Source organism: Pteronotus mesoamericanus, unplaced genomic scaffold (genome assembly GCF_021234165.1).
Source record: "Pteronotus mesoamericanus isolate MK-2021 breed Mesoamerican mustached bat unplaced genomic scaffold, CSHL_Meso_final scaffold_21, whole genome shotgun sequence".
NCBI lineage: Eukaryota > Metazoa > Chordata > Mammalia > Chiroptera > Mormoopidae > Pteronotus > Pteronotus mesoamericanus.
In genome coordinates, this window is record NW_026555310.1 from 5,206,536 (window position 1) to 5,222,098 (window position 15,563).

At 36.3% G+C, this 15,563-nt stretch overlaps 1 protein-coding gene across 2 annotated transcripts in view; it reads right to left on the minus strand.

The window, feature by feature from the left end:
* The window catches only part of SPATS2 (spermatogenesis associated serine rich 2), a 106,149-nt gene that overhangs the window by 41,939 nt on the left and 48,647 nt on the right, over nt 1-15,563 (minus strand). For both annotated transcript variants that reach the window (XM_054591148.1, XM_054591149.1), the window contains exon 2: nt 12,140-12,403. In XM_054591148.1, the coding sequence (XP_054447123.1) occupies nt 12,140-12,164 (25 nt within the window). In that variant the 5' untranslated portion in view covers nt 12,165-12,403. The remainder of the gene's footprint in view (nt 1-12,139; nt 12,404-15,563) is intronic.

A 15,563-nucleotide genomic window follows, 5' to 3' on the forward strand; every position in this document is an offset into this window, starting at 1 on the left:
TAAATGGCTTCCCAAGGTAAAATTTAACATTAACAAATCTGAAAATGTGAGAGAGGATGGGAGCGTCTGTGGTATTAACAGTAACAACAATAACAACAACACATGAAAGTAATTTCAACCTTCTAGATTGTATCACACACATTGTGTTTTTAGACTATGAACTCCATGAATTCATTCGTGTTTGTGTTCCCAATATAATGCTTGATGAAGCAATGTACCTGAGTTTACATTACCAACACAACATGGGAAAACTTAGTTTAATGTGATTGATTACAGAAAGAGTTTGGCTTCCCTGTACTTATAAAGAAAAGGCTATCCACACATTTAATCAATTCCTTTACCTGAGACTATTATGAATTACCTCAGCTTTAAACACTTGACAACTTTGTTTTAATCTAATGAGATGCAATCCAAGAAATGGTTAGAATGCTTCTCAGATTCTGACGGGTATACTTATCTAGGAAATCTCAGTTTAAAATGTAGGTTCTGATTCAGTAGCCTAGCCTGTGGCGTGAGATTTTTACTCCCTGGTGGTATCAACATTGCTAATTCAAGCACCATACTTGGGAGTAGCTTGGGGGCTAGGATTTCAACAAAGCAAGAAAAAGGGAAAGTTTGGAAAAAAGGGTTGCTATGTTCTGAATGTTTGTGTCCCTGCCCCCCCACCCCGCCCCCAAATTCTTATGCTGAAATCCTAAAGGGATAGTATTAGTAGTTGGGTAAATAAATCATGAGAGTGGAGCCCTCACGAATGGGATTAGAGCTCTTACAAAAGCAATCGCCCAGAGCCTCCCTAGCCCCTGCCACCAAGTGAGGACACAATGAGAAGTCTGGGAGCCAGCAGAAGGGCCCTCATCCAACCATGCTGACACTCTGACCTCAGACTTCCAGCCTCTAGAACTGTGAGAAATTAATTTCTGTTGTTTAAAAGCTACCCATTTTGTTACAGTAACCCGAATGGACAGGGATTTAAAAAATACAGCAATATTCTAGTACATTTTCCAAATTCTTTTTTTTTTTAATTTATTTTTAGAGAAAAGAGAAAAGACAGAGAGAAACATTGATGTGTGAGATAGATCGATCAGTTGCCTTTCGAGCATCCCCAATGGGGGACCTGGCCAGTAACCCAGGCATGGGCCCCGAATGGGAATCAAACAGGTCACCTTTCAGTTTGCAGGTCGACACTCAGTCCACTGAGACACACCAGCCAGGGCCCAAATCCTTTTGCTATTATTACAGATGTGTTTTAAGTAAAGCCTCTTTTACAGCTCAATCTTTATCCTGTGTTTTCAAATACCTCCTAGTGGCTATAGAAGACTGACAATTTATAAGTTACAATAACACATTTTGGTACTAAAAGTGGAAAAGAGGATATGAATACAATGTATGTCATTCCAAGGCACACTTTGCTCACCAATTACCAATGAACAGTGAATTCATTTAGATTTAACCTCTGTAATACTGGCAGTTTGAGAATGTTAACAAATGAGAAATCAGGCTGTACTTAAACACAAATTCAGTATTTAAGGCTTAGTTTTCCAGATGACTACATACTTAATTTCTAGTTACCTTTAATAATTGAAGAGAGACAATATATAAGCATGAAAATACTATGCAGACGAAATACTATCCAGCAAATCTGCTCAGAACTGCTATAGCTTAACCAAATGATACAACTTGAATATTGTAAGTACTCTCTCCCAGAGAAATATTAATGAGCAGTGAGATGATATAAGGGAATTCAATAATCTTATTAGATAATCAAACCACCAGTCTCTTTTATGGAAAAGAAGGGATACAAAGTAAAGCAGCATTGTGGTGTCCATATTTAAATGAACTATCAGTATTATAAGCTTCTTATACAATACATCATCTAACACTATTTTTTTCTTTAACAACACACTAGCTGAAACAAAGTACAAGGAAAACAAAGGGTAGTTCTGCAAACACCTTCAGTTATTATCCCTCTAAAATTAGCACAGTATTATTACTAGGGTTCAGCTGGCATACGAGTAAGGGTAATAGTTAAAAATACATAAAGCAGTTATTTCAGTCAGGATCCCAGCAGGAAACAAATGGCAAGCTCAAATCAGGAAATCTGAGAGTGTTTTAAAAAGACTATTTTAGAAGGTTCTAGAAGGGAGTAAGGAAACCACAAGATGTAGTGCAGTTACCCTTTGGCTAATAACAGCAATGTGCATTGCTACCCTGAGGTTCTAAAGAGGTGCAAGGAGACATCAATTACTGGAACCCACAGACAAAGGGCTTTTCCCTCTTTGTTTCATCTGGTGCAGTAAGGACCATAGGACACTACCTATGACCTTTAGTCAAAGGTCACAATAAGCCCACAGTGACCCCTCAGGGAAAGATCGGGGGGAACAAATACCCCTACCTCACTCTCCTCCTTGCGTGATGTCCTGCCCATGCTGCCCAAGTGCCAAACCCAACCAGAAGTCAGAGGGTAAGAGAGCCACTGAGGGAATATTTATCTTTTAAATCATGAGTTCACCAAAAAAGGGAAAGCAATAATTAAACATCTTAACTTGTCTATTCACCTGCTAATATTGCCTCTTAAACCAACAATTCAAGTAGATATAAAAACTGAGCATTAAATAACTAGAGCTGAAATGCCTCTCAGCATTACAGAGAAAGTTATTTTTAATTCCCATCAAAAATATTTAGTGATTTAACAATTCTTTTATTTTTACATGCAAAGAAAGCCCAAGATTTACCTAACTCCATTGCTGGGAAATAAGGCAGGAAAAAAAATCTCATTCTATGATAGAAGAGCATGTATACTCTATCAGAAATAAATTTTTAAATAAAAAATGCAGTTAAATGCTATTAGAGAAGATTCATAAAGGAGATGAGGAGTAATTGAGAATGAGTTTTCTTTTTATCATTTATTTCCCTCTATTAGGAACCATCTTAGAAATTTCTTGGAATTATTTCAAATAGCACACATTTAGGAACATTTTGAAAAAAGTATGTTATTTACACTATCACTGACATATTTGTATGTACTATAGGCTTTGTTATTATTGTTTTTGCTGGCTTCAAAAATCAGATGAAAGTTATTTTAGGCACTGAAAAGACAGAAATATCTGAGTTTGATTATCCCATATATCACACCAACCTTGAACAATTTTTTAAAACTGAAGTATAATTAAGATTTACATAACATTATATTCATTTCAAGTATACAACATGAGGATTTGATACTTGTATATGGTGTGAAATAATCACCACAATAAGTCTAATTAACATCATTCACCATACATGGTCACAAAATTTCTTTCTTGTGATGAGATTTACTCTTTAGCAACCTTCAAATATGCAACACAGTATAATTAACTATAGTCACTAAGCTGTACATTACATCCTAGGGATTTATGTAATAAGTGCAAGTTTGTACCTTTTGACCCTCTTTCCCCATTTCACCCCCTCCCCACACACCTTACCACTGCCTCTGGTTAACTACCAATCTATTCTCTGTATCTATGAGCTACGTTTATTTATTTTTATTGATTTGAGGAGGGGAGAGGAAAGAAGGGAGAGAGGACAGGAGGGAAGGGAGGGAAGGGTGGCGGCGGGGGGAGAGGACTGGGGAGAGAGATCGATTTATTGTTCCACTTAGTTATGTATTCACTGGTTGCTTCTTATATGTGTATGTGCCCTGACCAGAGATTGAACTCACAACTGTGGCGTAGCAGGACAACACCCTAACCGTCTGAGCTACCCAGCCAGGGCTGGTGTCTTTTTTTGTTTTATTTTTAGATTCCATATACAATATTTGTCTTTCTCTGTCTGACTTATTTTACTTAGCATAACGCCCTCAGGGTCCATTCATGTTGTCACAAATGACAAGATTTCCTTCTTTTCATGACTGAATTATAATCACAGATATATGTCACATTTTCTTTACCCATTCATCCATCAACAAATACTTAGGTTGTTTCCATATCTTAATATTGCAAATAATGCAGACAATGTAAAGGGGTGCATGTATCTTTTTGAGTTAGTGTTTTTGTTTTCTTCAAATACCCAGAAGTAGAACTGCTGGATCATAGAGTAGTTCAATTTTTAATTTTTTGAGGAAACTCCACACTATTTTCTATAGTGGTTGCACCAATTTACATTCCACCAGTACAAGGTTCCCTTTTCTCCACATCCTGGACAACACTTGTTATTCCTTTGATAATAGCCATTCTAAGAGTTATGAGAACTGTGGTTTTGATTTTCATTTCTCTGATGATTAGTAATGTTGAGCACTTTTTCATGTACCTGTTGGCCATCTTTATGTCTTCTTTGGAATTGAACAAGTATCCTAACAAGTTCTGAACCATGGTAACTCATCAAATATACTGGGTCTCAAGTGCCATTATTTGAATAGTACCTTGGTATATTATTAGTTTTTTCCTAAGGATCTCAGATTCTTGTTATTACTCACAGATACTCCTTACACATGCATAAAACAAGTTGGGTAACAAAATTATTCCCATCTTACCCTAGCCAAAGAGAGGCCACAGAGATAAGATCCAATTAAATGCAGGTAAGCTCTGAGGTGAAGAAGACTAACCAAGCAGATAATCTAACAAGTGTGATGATCACTAGTCATATTTTCTCAAACTGTATAAACTTCCCATAAAAATTAAAAGGTAAACTCAAGAGCAGACCTAAGTGCCAATTCTCACAGAAGTGGTATCTCATGAACAACTGAACAACCTGAAGTTCTCCTTTAGAGTGAACACAAACAATATTCAAACACCAGTGCCTCAAATAGTTTTTTTCTCATGCCAATTTTGAGAATAATCCACATATAAGTCACCAATAAAAGGACAAGTGGAGTTCAGTTTCTTCGTGTGCACTAGAGGCAAATATGGAGATGGGGGTACTACTGTACAAATGTTAGTGCAAGTGACCCACGGACACAGACAATGGTGTGGTGACGGCCTGAAGGGAGGAGTGGGGCCTGGGTGGACATGAGCAAAGGAGGAAAAAGTGGGGATAACTGTAACAGCGTAGACAAAAAAAGAAAAAAGAAAAGAAAAAAAACTATTCATTACATACATGCAAAAGAACAAACAAGCAAAAAAACAAACAAAAAAGAAAAACAAATGTGAGTGCAAGGAAAAGTTATTGTCAAAGACACTACCAGCTAAAGCCTAGAGTGTAATTTACAACTTCAAAACTGAATATGCCACCAAGTTCAATTTCCTAGGCCATACTACTCTCTTCTGCCAATTTACCACCTAAGCTTGGAAGAATTATGCCTGTTTTGGTATTAAGATATTACATATTTTTAAAGGGGAGAGAATGTGTAAATAATGGGAAATCAACCTTGGAAGGGGAGCAAATTGGAGATGGGAAATTCTGAAAAACAACTATGTCAAAGTACCATTTTGTAAGACTTCTGTAAGTCTGTTTTAAGTAATCTACTATACTATTCTACTATAGTGTACTACAGTATAGTTGTAGCCATCTGAAACGTTAATACATTTTTGTATTTAGTTCTTTAAAAGTTATAAAGAAACCTCCATCTTGGCTGCCAATGGTCAACCACACAAATCCCTTCAATGCAGTCTTATCCGCTGGTCTCCCTGGCCATCTCAGATGACCACTGCGGCTTCATGTTCAGAAAAATCCAATCTTTAATGATCAGTCTGCTAAGTGAATCTTTAATGACAAAAGCAGCCTTTTTTTTTTTTTAAGCAGCTTTTTACCTTCCCGTTAGCTCTGCTCTCATTTGTCATACAGTGTTAACAGCTGATTAAATGTTTTCTTTACTTTGTACCTTTGAGTGCTTCTTCAACTACAGTCTAGGAGGTTGGGCCTCTTATAAGACAAAACACTTACACTGGAAAATTTCCAGACTTCTAGACTGAGCTCTGATTTCTTCACATAGAACTTGATGGAAAGTCAGGGTTTTTATTAAGGATACAGACAAGCAATTAAATCCTGCCTTACTCACCACAATAGATTTTCCCAGATTTCCAGCAGGGGCAATAGAATAAGCTTCTATTTTTTAAGTTCAAGTATTCTTGAGGGTCTCATTTGTTTAAAAGATTTGCTAGTTCTAATATTAATTCTGTCAATTCTTCCATGAATGGCAATTGGATAGAAAACTCAGTCCACCTTTCAAAAACCTTCTTATTAATATACTCTAGAGAACAGCCAGGAGGCAATATTGATTTTAATGCCTAAATCTTTCTGCCTCAATGCCATTTTCCATAGTCTGGATTCAGTTCTCTCACATACGAAATAAATAAATAACTAAAAAAAAATTCTTTCCTACTCTTTACTACCCTTCAGATACACAGGAATTCTACCAGCTGTTCCAGGAAAGAACGTCAATTTCTTAAGTCAAAAAAACTCAAGGATTTAAGAATTGTGATTAAAAAAAAAACCAACTCAAATTTTGCATTCCTAAAATCAGTACATACTTTCTGCTAACTCTTGATCATCTCTGAGCTAGTTTTATTTAAAAAAACTTCACATATAGTCCCAGGGATTATATGAATACAAACAGTTACTTAGAAAATTCTGAAGCCACATGATGATTATTTTGATATCTGTTTACAGCCAACATTCAGGCTTTTTAAAGGAAAGGTGCACTAAAATATAATAAAAATTAAAATATTTACTCATGTCTTTATTTCCAGGTAGTAAGAAGGACTGATGTGAGTTTTATCTTTCTTCTTGCTAATCTCACCCTTTCTTTTGGGAAAGATAAAAATAAATTGTGATGTGATGGACAAGATGTGATGAGAGATTTTCAGTCTCTCTTACAAGTCAAATCCTCATTTTTAGATTTCACTAATATTTCTCTCTTTAATGGGATCTTTTACTTTATGGGATTACTATTCTTGGATGTTACTGCAACACATGCCATACTTCTGGGCTTAGAGGGATTAGGTGAGTTGAATCCACATCTAAAAAAAAAAAAAAAATTATTTCTTACTCTTCACTGTCCTTCAGACTCTCAAGAATTCTACCAGCTATTCCAGGAAACTCAATTACATAAGTCAAAAAAAATGTAAAACATTTAAGAACTGTGATATTTAAAAGTCAAACAAATCTGCCTTGGCCGAGTAGCTCAGTTGGTTAGAGCATCATCCTGATATTCCAAGGTTATGAGTTTGATCTCCCGTCAGAGTGCGTACAAGAAGCAACCAATGACTGCATAAATAAGTGGGACGACAAATTGATGTTGCTACCCCCACCCCTTCCTCTCTCTCTCAAATAAATGTTTAAAAAAATTTTTAAGTCAACTCTTTAATTACTAAGATCAGTATAGACTAGTTGGTAGAATTTTTGAGAATCTGAAGGAAAGTGAGGAAGAGGAAATCATCTTTTTAAAACTATATGTTAGATGTGAGAGATATTCTCATATCATTGTAAAAGCCTTCGCTGTGGATGTCCCTTTCAGCCCTGTCAAATACACAACATCATCCCTCTCTACAGCACCCCGTCCCCTTGCTTCAAAGTACAGAAATGAACAAGTCAATTCTAATCACATGCTTCTGTCTCCAACAAAACACCCTCTACAGACATTAAAAAACCCACAACACTACAAAACCTGTCACTCTTCACTCATTAACCTCACGCAAATAAGAATTAAATCTACTAGCTTCTTCTGGATCAATAATTTACTTTAATTATAAATATTTCTATTTTGAAATAGTTGTTATAATTATCACACGATGAACCCTAGCTTTTAGGAATTATACTTGTGAAGGTATGAAACTTGCTACTTAAATAACATACTTGTTTAGCCCATTCTGTCCTGGAGCTAATAATGATGATATCAAGGCTGCAAGATACAAGGCTAATATACAGAAACCCATTACTTTCCCATATAACAGCAATGAACAAGTGGAATTTAAAATAAAAAACACAATACCATTTACATGAGCACCCTCAAAATGCTTGGGTATAAATCTAACAAAGTATATACGGGAGGACTCTCCAAAAAACCCAATTATCTTCTGGAGATCAGGCCCCTTCTAGTACAGGCTTCCCCTGCTAGGTAAGTGCTCTAGGAACCCACCTGTATCAGTGTACCAGCAGGTGTTGTTGTGAGAGGCTGCATTTGGCTTCAGTGAAATTTTTTTAAGACTCTTCCAACACATTTGCCCATTTCATGATGGGACAAGTGCACCTGTCCACACTGTGCTGAGTGTTCATCAGTTTTTGACCAAAAATGACATGACCTCTGTGCCCCATGCTCCCTATTCACCCAATTTCACCCCACGTGGCTTTTTTTGTGTGTTCCCAGATGAAAAAAGTCCTCGAAGGGCAACATTTTACAGATGTAGGAAAGCTGAAACAAAAGAACAGCAGAAGCACCAAAAGGCATCAAAATTGACAAGTTCAAAAACTGTTGGAGCAGTGGAAAAAAAGTCTTGACGGGGGTATTTCATTAAATGGAGCACTTGGAAGGTTACAGAGGTTTAAACATGTAAGAATAAATCCACAATTTTTAATAAATAAATTCCAGGTTTTTGGGGCTTTCCCCTCTCGTAACACCTATCTGAAGAAAACTACCAAACTCTGAGGAAAGAAATTTTAAAAAACTAAATAAATGGAGAGATAATCTATGTTCATGGATAGTAAGACTCAATATTGTCAGTTTGTCAGTTCTTGTCACCTTGGTCTGTAGATTAAAAGCAATTCCAATCAAAATCCTTGTAATTTATTTTGTGGATATTGACAAACTAAACATTGACAAACAACCTGATTCTGAGGTTGATATAGAAAGACTAAAGACTCAGAGCAGCCAACACAATATTGAAGGAGAACAACGTTGAAGAACTTACGCTACCTGACTTCAATAATACTATAAAGTGACAGTTTCAAAGCTCTGGAAGGACACAGACATGAAATAAACAGAATCTACTTTTTAAAAGGTCAAAGCAATTTTAAGTTAACATTTTTAAGAAAAATTAAATGCTAAGCTTTTTAGATGAAATTATTTTATTTTCAAGTCTGGAATCCTATTTTTACTATAGTAGTTCTCATTTTCAGGAGAAAAACAAAAACGCAAGCGTTTCAAGCGTAACTAGGAAAAAAGCAAACTGAATCATGATAAAATTAAAGCCTGAAGAAGAAACAAAAAGGTTATAAAAACTTTTCAGTTGATAAATCTCATTCCATAAAACAGTTCAGCTCTTTAATAATCTGACCATTTCTTAGAGCCCAGGTTTTCTTTGTATGGATGTACTATACAATGAAATGACAGCTTTCAAACCACAAGGAGCTTTGTTATATTATTTTCTTAAAATGAAGTTTTTGAACTACTAAGTCAAAATTAGTTTAAAAGGATTTATTTCATATTTAACATGTGAGATCTGTATCTACAGCTTTGTTTTCAAGTAAAAAACATTAAACTCAAAATTAAATTGAAGGGGGGGGGGGGGCCAGAATAGCTCTGATCATTCTCTTAACAAATATATTGCAGTTGAGCCCTGGCTGGCTCAGCTGGTTGAGAGTCACCCCGCAAGGACAAAGGCCAGTTTGATTCCCAGTCAGGGCACATGCTTGGAGTGCAAATCTGGCCTCTGGTTTGGGTGTGTGCAGGAGGCAACCGATTGATTAATGTTTCTCTCCCTCTTTTTCTCCCTCCCTTCCCCTCTCTCTAAAATAAATAAAAGCTTTTTTAAAAAGCAAATATATTCCAGTTGTGTATAACAGTTGTGTGCTATTGTTACATTTGTCCCTTAACGTTTTTGCAGCTATTCAAGGAAATTGGAAAAAGTGATTTTATAAGTCTTTGTCGTCCTTCCTATAAATATAGTACTTATATCTATTCTTGTTATTTCTTGACTCTTTACACCTTATATTTTACTTTCAACAAGAAACTAGAGTAATAATTCAGAAGGAAAGCTAAAAAAGGAATCAAAACCTGGAAGCATTTGCCCTTGCTTCATTTCCTATCTCCAATGAAAGAAACATCAACTCACAGGACACAGACTATCCTGCAGTAAATTATGTCCTACCACTTCCCCTAACGTATGTTCATTCTCCAAAAAAAGTGCATTTGCAAGAGGCATTTGGCTTTCCTGGAAGTATATTCCAATTTATTAGGTTTATAAGACTAGAAAAGCAACTATTCTATGAATTCACAAATTAGTAATACACAAAACTGTACTGTAATATCTACAGATATTTAATAACAGACTGTTAATGAATGTTCATACTCTAAAATTAATTTTGCTGTGCCAAAACTTTTTAGTTTGATGTAGTCCCATTTGTTTACTTTTTCTTTTGTTTCCCTTGCCTGAGGAGATATATCAGAAAAAATATTGCTACAAGCAATGTATGAGATTTTACTGCCTATGTTTTTCTTCTAAGATTTTTATGTTTTTGAGTCTAACATTTAAGTCTTTAAACCATTTTTTATTTATTCTTGTGTGGTGTAAGAAGGTGGTCTAGTTTCACTTTTCTGCACATATCTGTCCAATTTTCCCAACACCATTTATTGAATAAACTATCTTTAACCAATGGTATGTGTTGGTTTCCTCTGTCAAATATTGACTACAAAGGCACGGGTTTATTTCTGGGCTCTCCATTCTTTTCCATTGATCTCTATGTCTGTTTTAATGTCAGTACCATGCTTTTTTGGTAACTATAGGCTTATAGTAGTTTGATATTAGGCAGAGTGATTCCTTCAACTTTGTTCTTCCTTCTCAAGATCACTGTTGCCATGTGAGGTCTTTTGTGGTTCCACATAAATTTTTGAATTACTTGTTCTATTTCTGTTAAATATGTCATTGGTATCTTGATAGGAATTGTGTTGAATCTATAGATTGCTCTGGGTAGTATGGACATTTTAATGATGTTAATTCTTCCTATCCATGACCATGGTATATGCTTCCACTTATTTGTATCTTCTTCAATTTTTTTAAAAGATTTTATTTATTTCTTTTTAGAGAGAGAAAGGGAGAGACAAAGAGAGGAAGAGAAACATCAACAAGTGGTTGCTTCTCACATGCCCCCTGCTGGGGACCTGGCCTGCAACCCAGGCATGTGCCCTACACTGGGAATCAAACCAGCAACCCTTTGGTTCGCAGGCCGGCACTCAATCCACTGAACCACATCAGCCAGGGCTATCTTCTTCAATTTTCTTATTCAGTATCTCCAATTAAAAAATGGGCAAAAGACCTGAACATACACTTCTCCAAAGAGGATGTACAGATAGCCAATAGACATATGAAAAGATGCTCAATGTCACCAATCATCAGAGAAATGCAAATTAAAACCATGAGATATCACCTCACACTGGTCAGAATGGCTATCATCAATTAATCAACAAACAACAAATGCTGGCAAGGACATGGAGAAAAAGGAACACTTTTGCACTGTTGGTGGGAATACAGATTGGTGCAGCCACTGTGGGAAAGTAGTTTGGTGTAACCTTAAGAAATTAAAAATGTAACTGCCTTATGACCCAGTGATTCCACTTCTGTGAATTTATCCTAAAAAACCTGAAACACTGATTCAAAAGAATATTAGCACCCCTATGTTCACTGCAGCGTTATTTATAATAGACGAGATCTGGAAGCAGCCCAAGCATCCATCAGGAGATGAGTGGATAAAACAGCTATGGTACATTTACACAACAGAATACTACTTGGCTGTAAAAGAGAAGATTTTATTTACCCTTTGTGACAGCATGAATGGACCTAGAGAACATTATCCCAAGTGAAATAAGGCAGTCAGAGAAAGACAAATACCACATGATTTCACTCATATGTGGAATACAATGAACAAAGGAACTAACAAGCAAAATAGAGACAGACTCATAGATGGCAGACTGATGCCGGGGGGTGGTGGAGGTGGTGCAAGGTTGAGGGGGTCGAGGGATCCAGCAAAAAAGAAAAAAGACTCATGGACATGGACGTGGACAACAGTGTGGGGATTGTGGGGGTGTGGTATGGGTGGAGGTAGAAGAGGGTATAAGGGGATTAATGGTAATGGAAAAATATAATAAAAAGAAACATTAAAACAATAAAATTAATTTCTGTCATGACAAAGAGTTGTAACTATCAGTAGTAAGAGAATGTTTTTTAAAAAGATAAATGGTGATCATTACTTCACAATTATGCTTTTAACAATTTATATCCACATATAATCTTACCCTTCTGGTTTTGTTTCCTAGACATTGTAGTTTCTTTGATCTCAGAAGATACAGAAGAAATGTATTCTTTTGCCTTGTCTGGGTTCTGATTGTAGTTATCTCTGATTGAAAGGTAGGCAAGAGAAGTCTATAATTGGAGGTAATAAATATAAAATCCTGGTTATTTGAAATTCTTTTCTCTAACTGGTGATCTCCTTTCCTCCTATTAACTTCTTGTCAGGAAATATCATTGCAGACATTCATGTCTCTTTTTCCATGGAGATTCTGGAGGAGGAAAAAACACATATTTACTGTTATAGTAATAGAATTCTGTACAAAATTTCTAAGAGATATCCACAGGCTTTATTTTGTATTTTTCCTAAACAAAACTAGTGATTAGAAGAAAAGTATTCTGAAACTATATCTAACTGTAAAATAAATGTTTTGCTCCTTTAGAAACTTTAATCCTGGAATCAAACCATCTTCTTAGTTCAGAAAGCATATTTTCTTAGTCATCTTATATTTTGTGTCTACTTCAAATATCTTATCCACACCCCTGATTCACCTACTAAAATATTACCTCTTACCACTCCTTAAGGTCTTTCTTACTACCCGTTTTTCCTGTCCAAACCAAGGGTCTATTCTCTTCCTCTACAATTTCCTATTTTTAATCACTCCTCAGGTTTCCCAGCTCAAATACAGCTGCAAGAAATTTGGGAGCAAGGGGAACAGAGAACACACAAATGAATTTTAGTAAGGAAAATCGAAACATCAAAATTTGGATTAGTTCATTCTGCACAAAACCTCTGTAAATTGTAAAAATACAAGTGCTATTTTTTCAACATTACTAAACATTTTAAAAATACATGCCCAAGCCCTGGCTGGTGTGGCTCAATGGATTGAGTGCCTGCCTGAGAACCAAAGGATCACCAGTTCGATTCCCAATCAGGGCACATGCCTGGGCTGTGGGCCAGGTCCCCAGTAGGGGGCACAGGAGACGCCAACCACACACTGATGTTTCTCTCCCTCTTTCTCCCTCCCTTCCCCTCTGTCTAAAAATAAATAAAAAAATTTAAATGTTTAGTAATGTGGAAAAAATAGCATTTGTATTTTTACAATTTATAGAAGTTTCACACAACGAACTAATTCAAATTTCGATGTTTCAATTTTCCTTACTAAAATTCCTTTGTGTGCCCTCCATTCACCAGCACTTCCCAATAAAATTTTATTTATTTTTAGAGACGGGAAGGGCGAGTGAAAGAGAGGACTAGAAACATCAATGTGTCATTGCCTCTTATGCGCCCCCTACTGGGGACCTGGCCCGCAACCCAGGCATGTGCCCTGACTGGGAATCAAACCAGTGGCCTTTTGGTTCTCAAGCAGGCACTCAATCCACTGAGCCACACCAGCCAGGGCAAATACATAAAATCTCAAAAAAAAAAAAAAAAAAAATGCCCAAGATTTCTGGGTAAAGAAAGGATGAGAAGGACTACAGAACTTATACCTAGCACCAGAAAAAAACATTTTATAAAACGCAACCCAAGAAGGAAATGCAACCCAAGAATGTATATGAAATACTTCCCAATGTGGGAGGAAAATGAAGGAATGAATAGATAGCCCTGGGAAATTTTTTTAAAAAGTCCATCAAGAGTAAGAGCCTCTATAATCCACTATGGGACCTAAAGAAAGGCAGCTGAAATTCTGGGGCTTACCACCTTCCACAGCATTGAGTCAAATTGCAGAATCAACCAAAGTCTATGGAAATACATGGAATTTACTAGTCGATAGAGTGGGTCTGATAGAAAACATTTTTATTAGATTTTAGAAGAATGAAATTCAGATCTTTAAGACAAAAATATTGCTAGAGATAGAACTATATCATTATAATAAAAATGTCATTACCTCGCTTCTCCAAAGGGAGGCTGTCCCTCTCAGAATGAACACAGGGAACTTTTTGAGGGTAAAACGTTCTGTATCTTGATCTGGGTGGTACTTATGTGGGTGCATACGTGTATAAAAATTCACTGAGCTGTACTCTTAAGATTTGTACATTTTACTATACTTAAAATACAACTAAAAAACTTCTAAAATTTTTCTGTAAAAACTAAGTGAAAAAACCCAAAAGATACTCTTGACCAAGCAAGCCACTCATTTGTATGTAAGAAACTATTCGGTCAAGCATTGTTTCAAAATGTGAACCAAATGTATGCAATACCTGAGGTGTGGGGAAACTGGTAATCAATAATGGATGGATATATTAAGAAGAAAATGCAAGTGATTAAACCTGTATTAATTTGTTGCTCCTTATTAAGTATTCAAAATGGTCAGCCTGGGATTAGTTACTTCTGTAGACTAGAACTTAAAGCTAAGAAAACTAGTGAATCCCATTCCATCTTCAGTGAGCTTTGCTCTAAAGAAGTCCACTGCTGCCCCGGCTGGTTGGCTAAGCTGGATGGAGCATTGTCCCATGCACCAAAAGGCTGCAGGTTCGATTCCTGGTTAGGGCTCACACCTAGGCTGTGGCCCAATCCCCAGTCATGGTGCATACGGGAGACAACTGATTGAGATCGATTTCTCTTTCTCCTTCTCCCTTCCTCTCTCTCTAAAATCAATAAACATATCCTCCAGTGAGGATTTTTTAAAAAAAGCAGCAGCAGCCCATGATCACAGACCTCACCCCTAGTAACAGGTATACAAACATATGCTACTGGTTCCCAAGCACCCTGAGCCTGAGGACACCGCCTGGTGACTCTCAAGGTGGGGAAATGGGAAAATGATGAATATGTAGTTTTAAAACCTATTACTTTGATTTACTGTTGTTATATTTATTTTTCATTATAAATCACAACAAAAGAGAGCATAAGATAGATAGATAGATAGATAGATAGATAGATAGATAGATAGATATCAGAATAGGTTAAAAGGGATGGGAAAGAGGAAGTAGAAGACAGGTTACCAGCAGCTAGGGGGAAGTAGGAAAGTGAGAGTTATTGTTTAATGAGTTTAAAGTTTTTCTGGAGGATGATGAGAAAGTCTGGGTGTAGAGAATAGTGATGGTCACACAACACAGTAAATGTATTAAACGACACTGATTTGTACATTTATGAATGGTTAAAATGGTAAATATATGCTATGTATAAATTTTTTTTTAATTTCAAGAATAGATCTCACATAGCCAAAACACTGAAAAAGACCACAGTTGGGTTATTTTTTGGGGGGGAGGGGGTCTTTCTGAATACTTAGAATATGACACAATAAGCAAACATGTGAGAAAGAGAGACATGATGAAGTATAACATGTTACTACAAAGCTACAGTAATAAAAATGTGGTACTGGCATAAAGACAGTCATTAAGTCTGATGGAATTGAATAAGACAGCCTGGAAATAAACTCTCACACATATGGTCAAATGATTTTTGACAAGGGCATCAAGACCACTCAATGG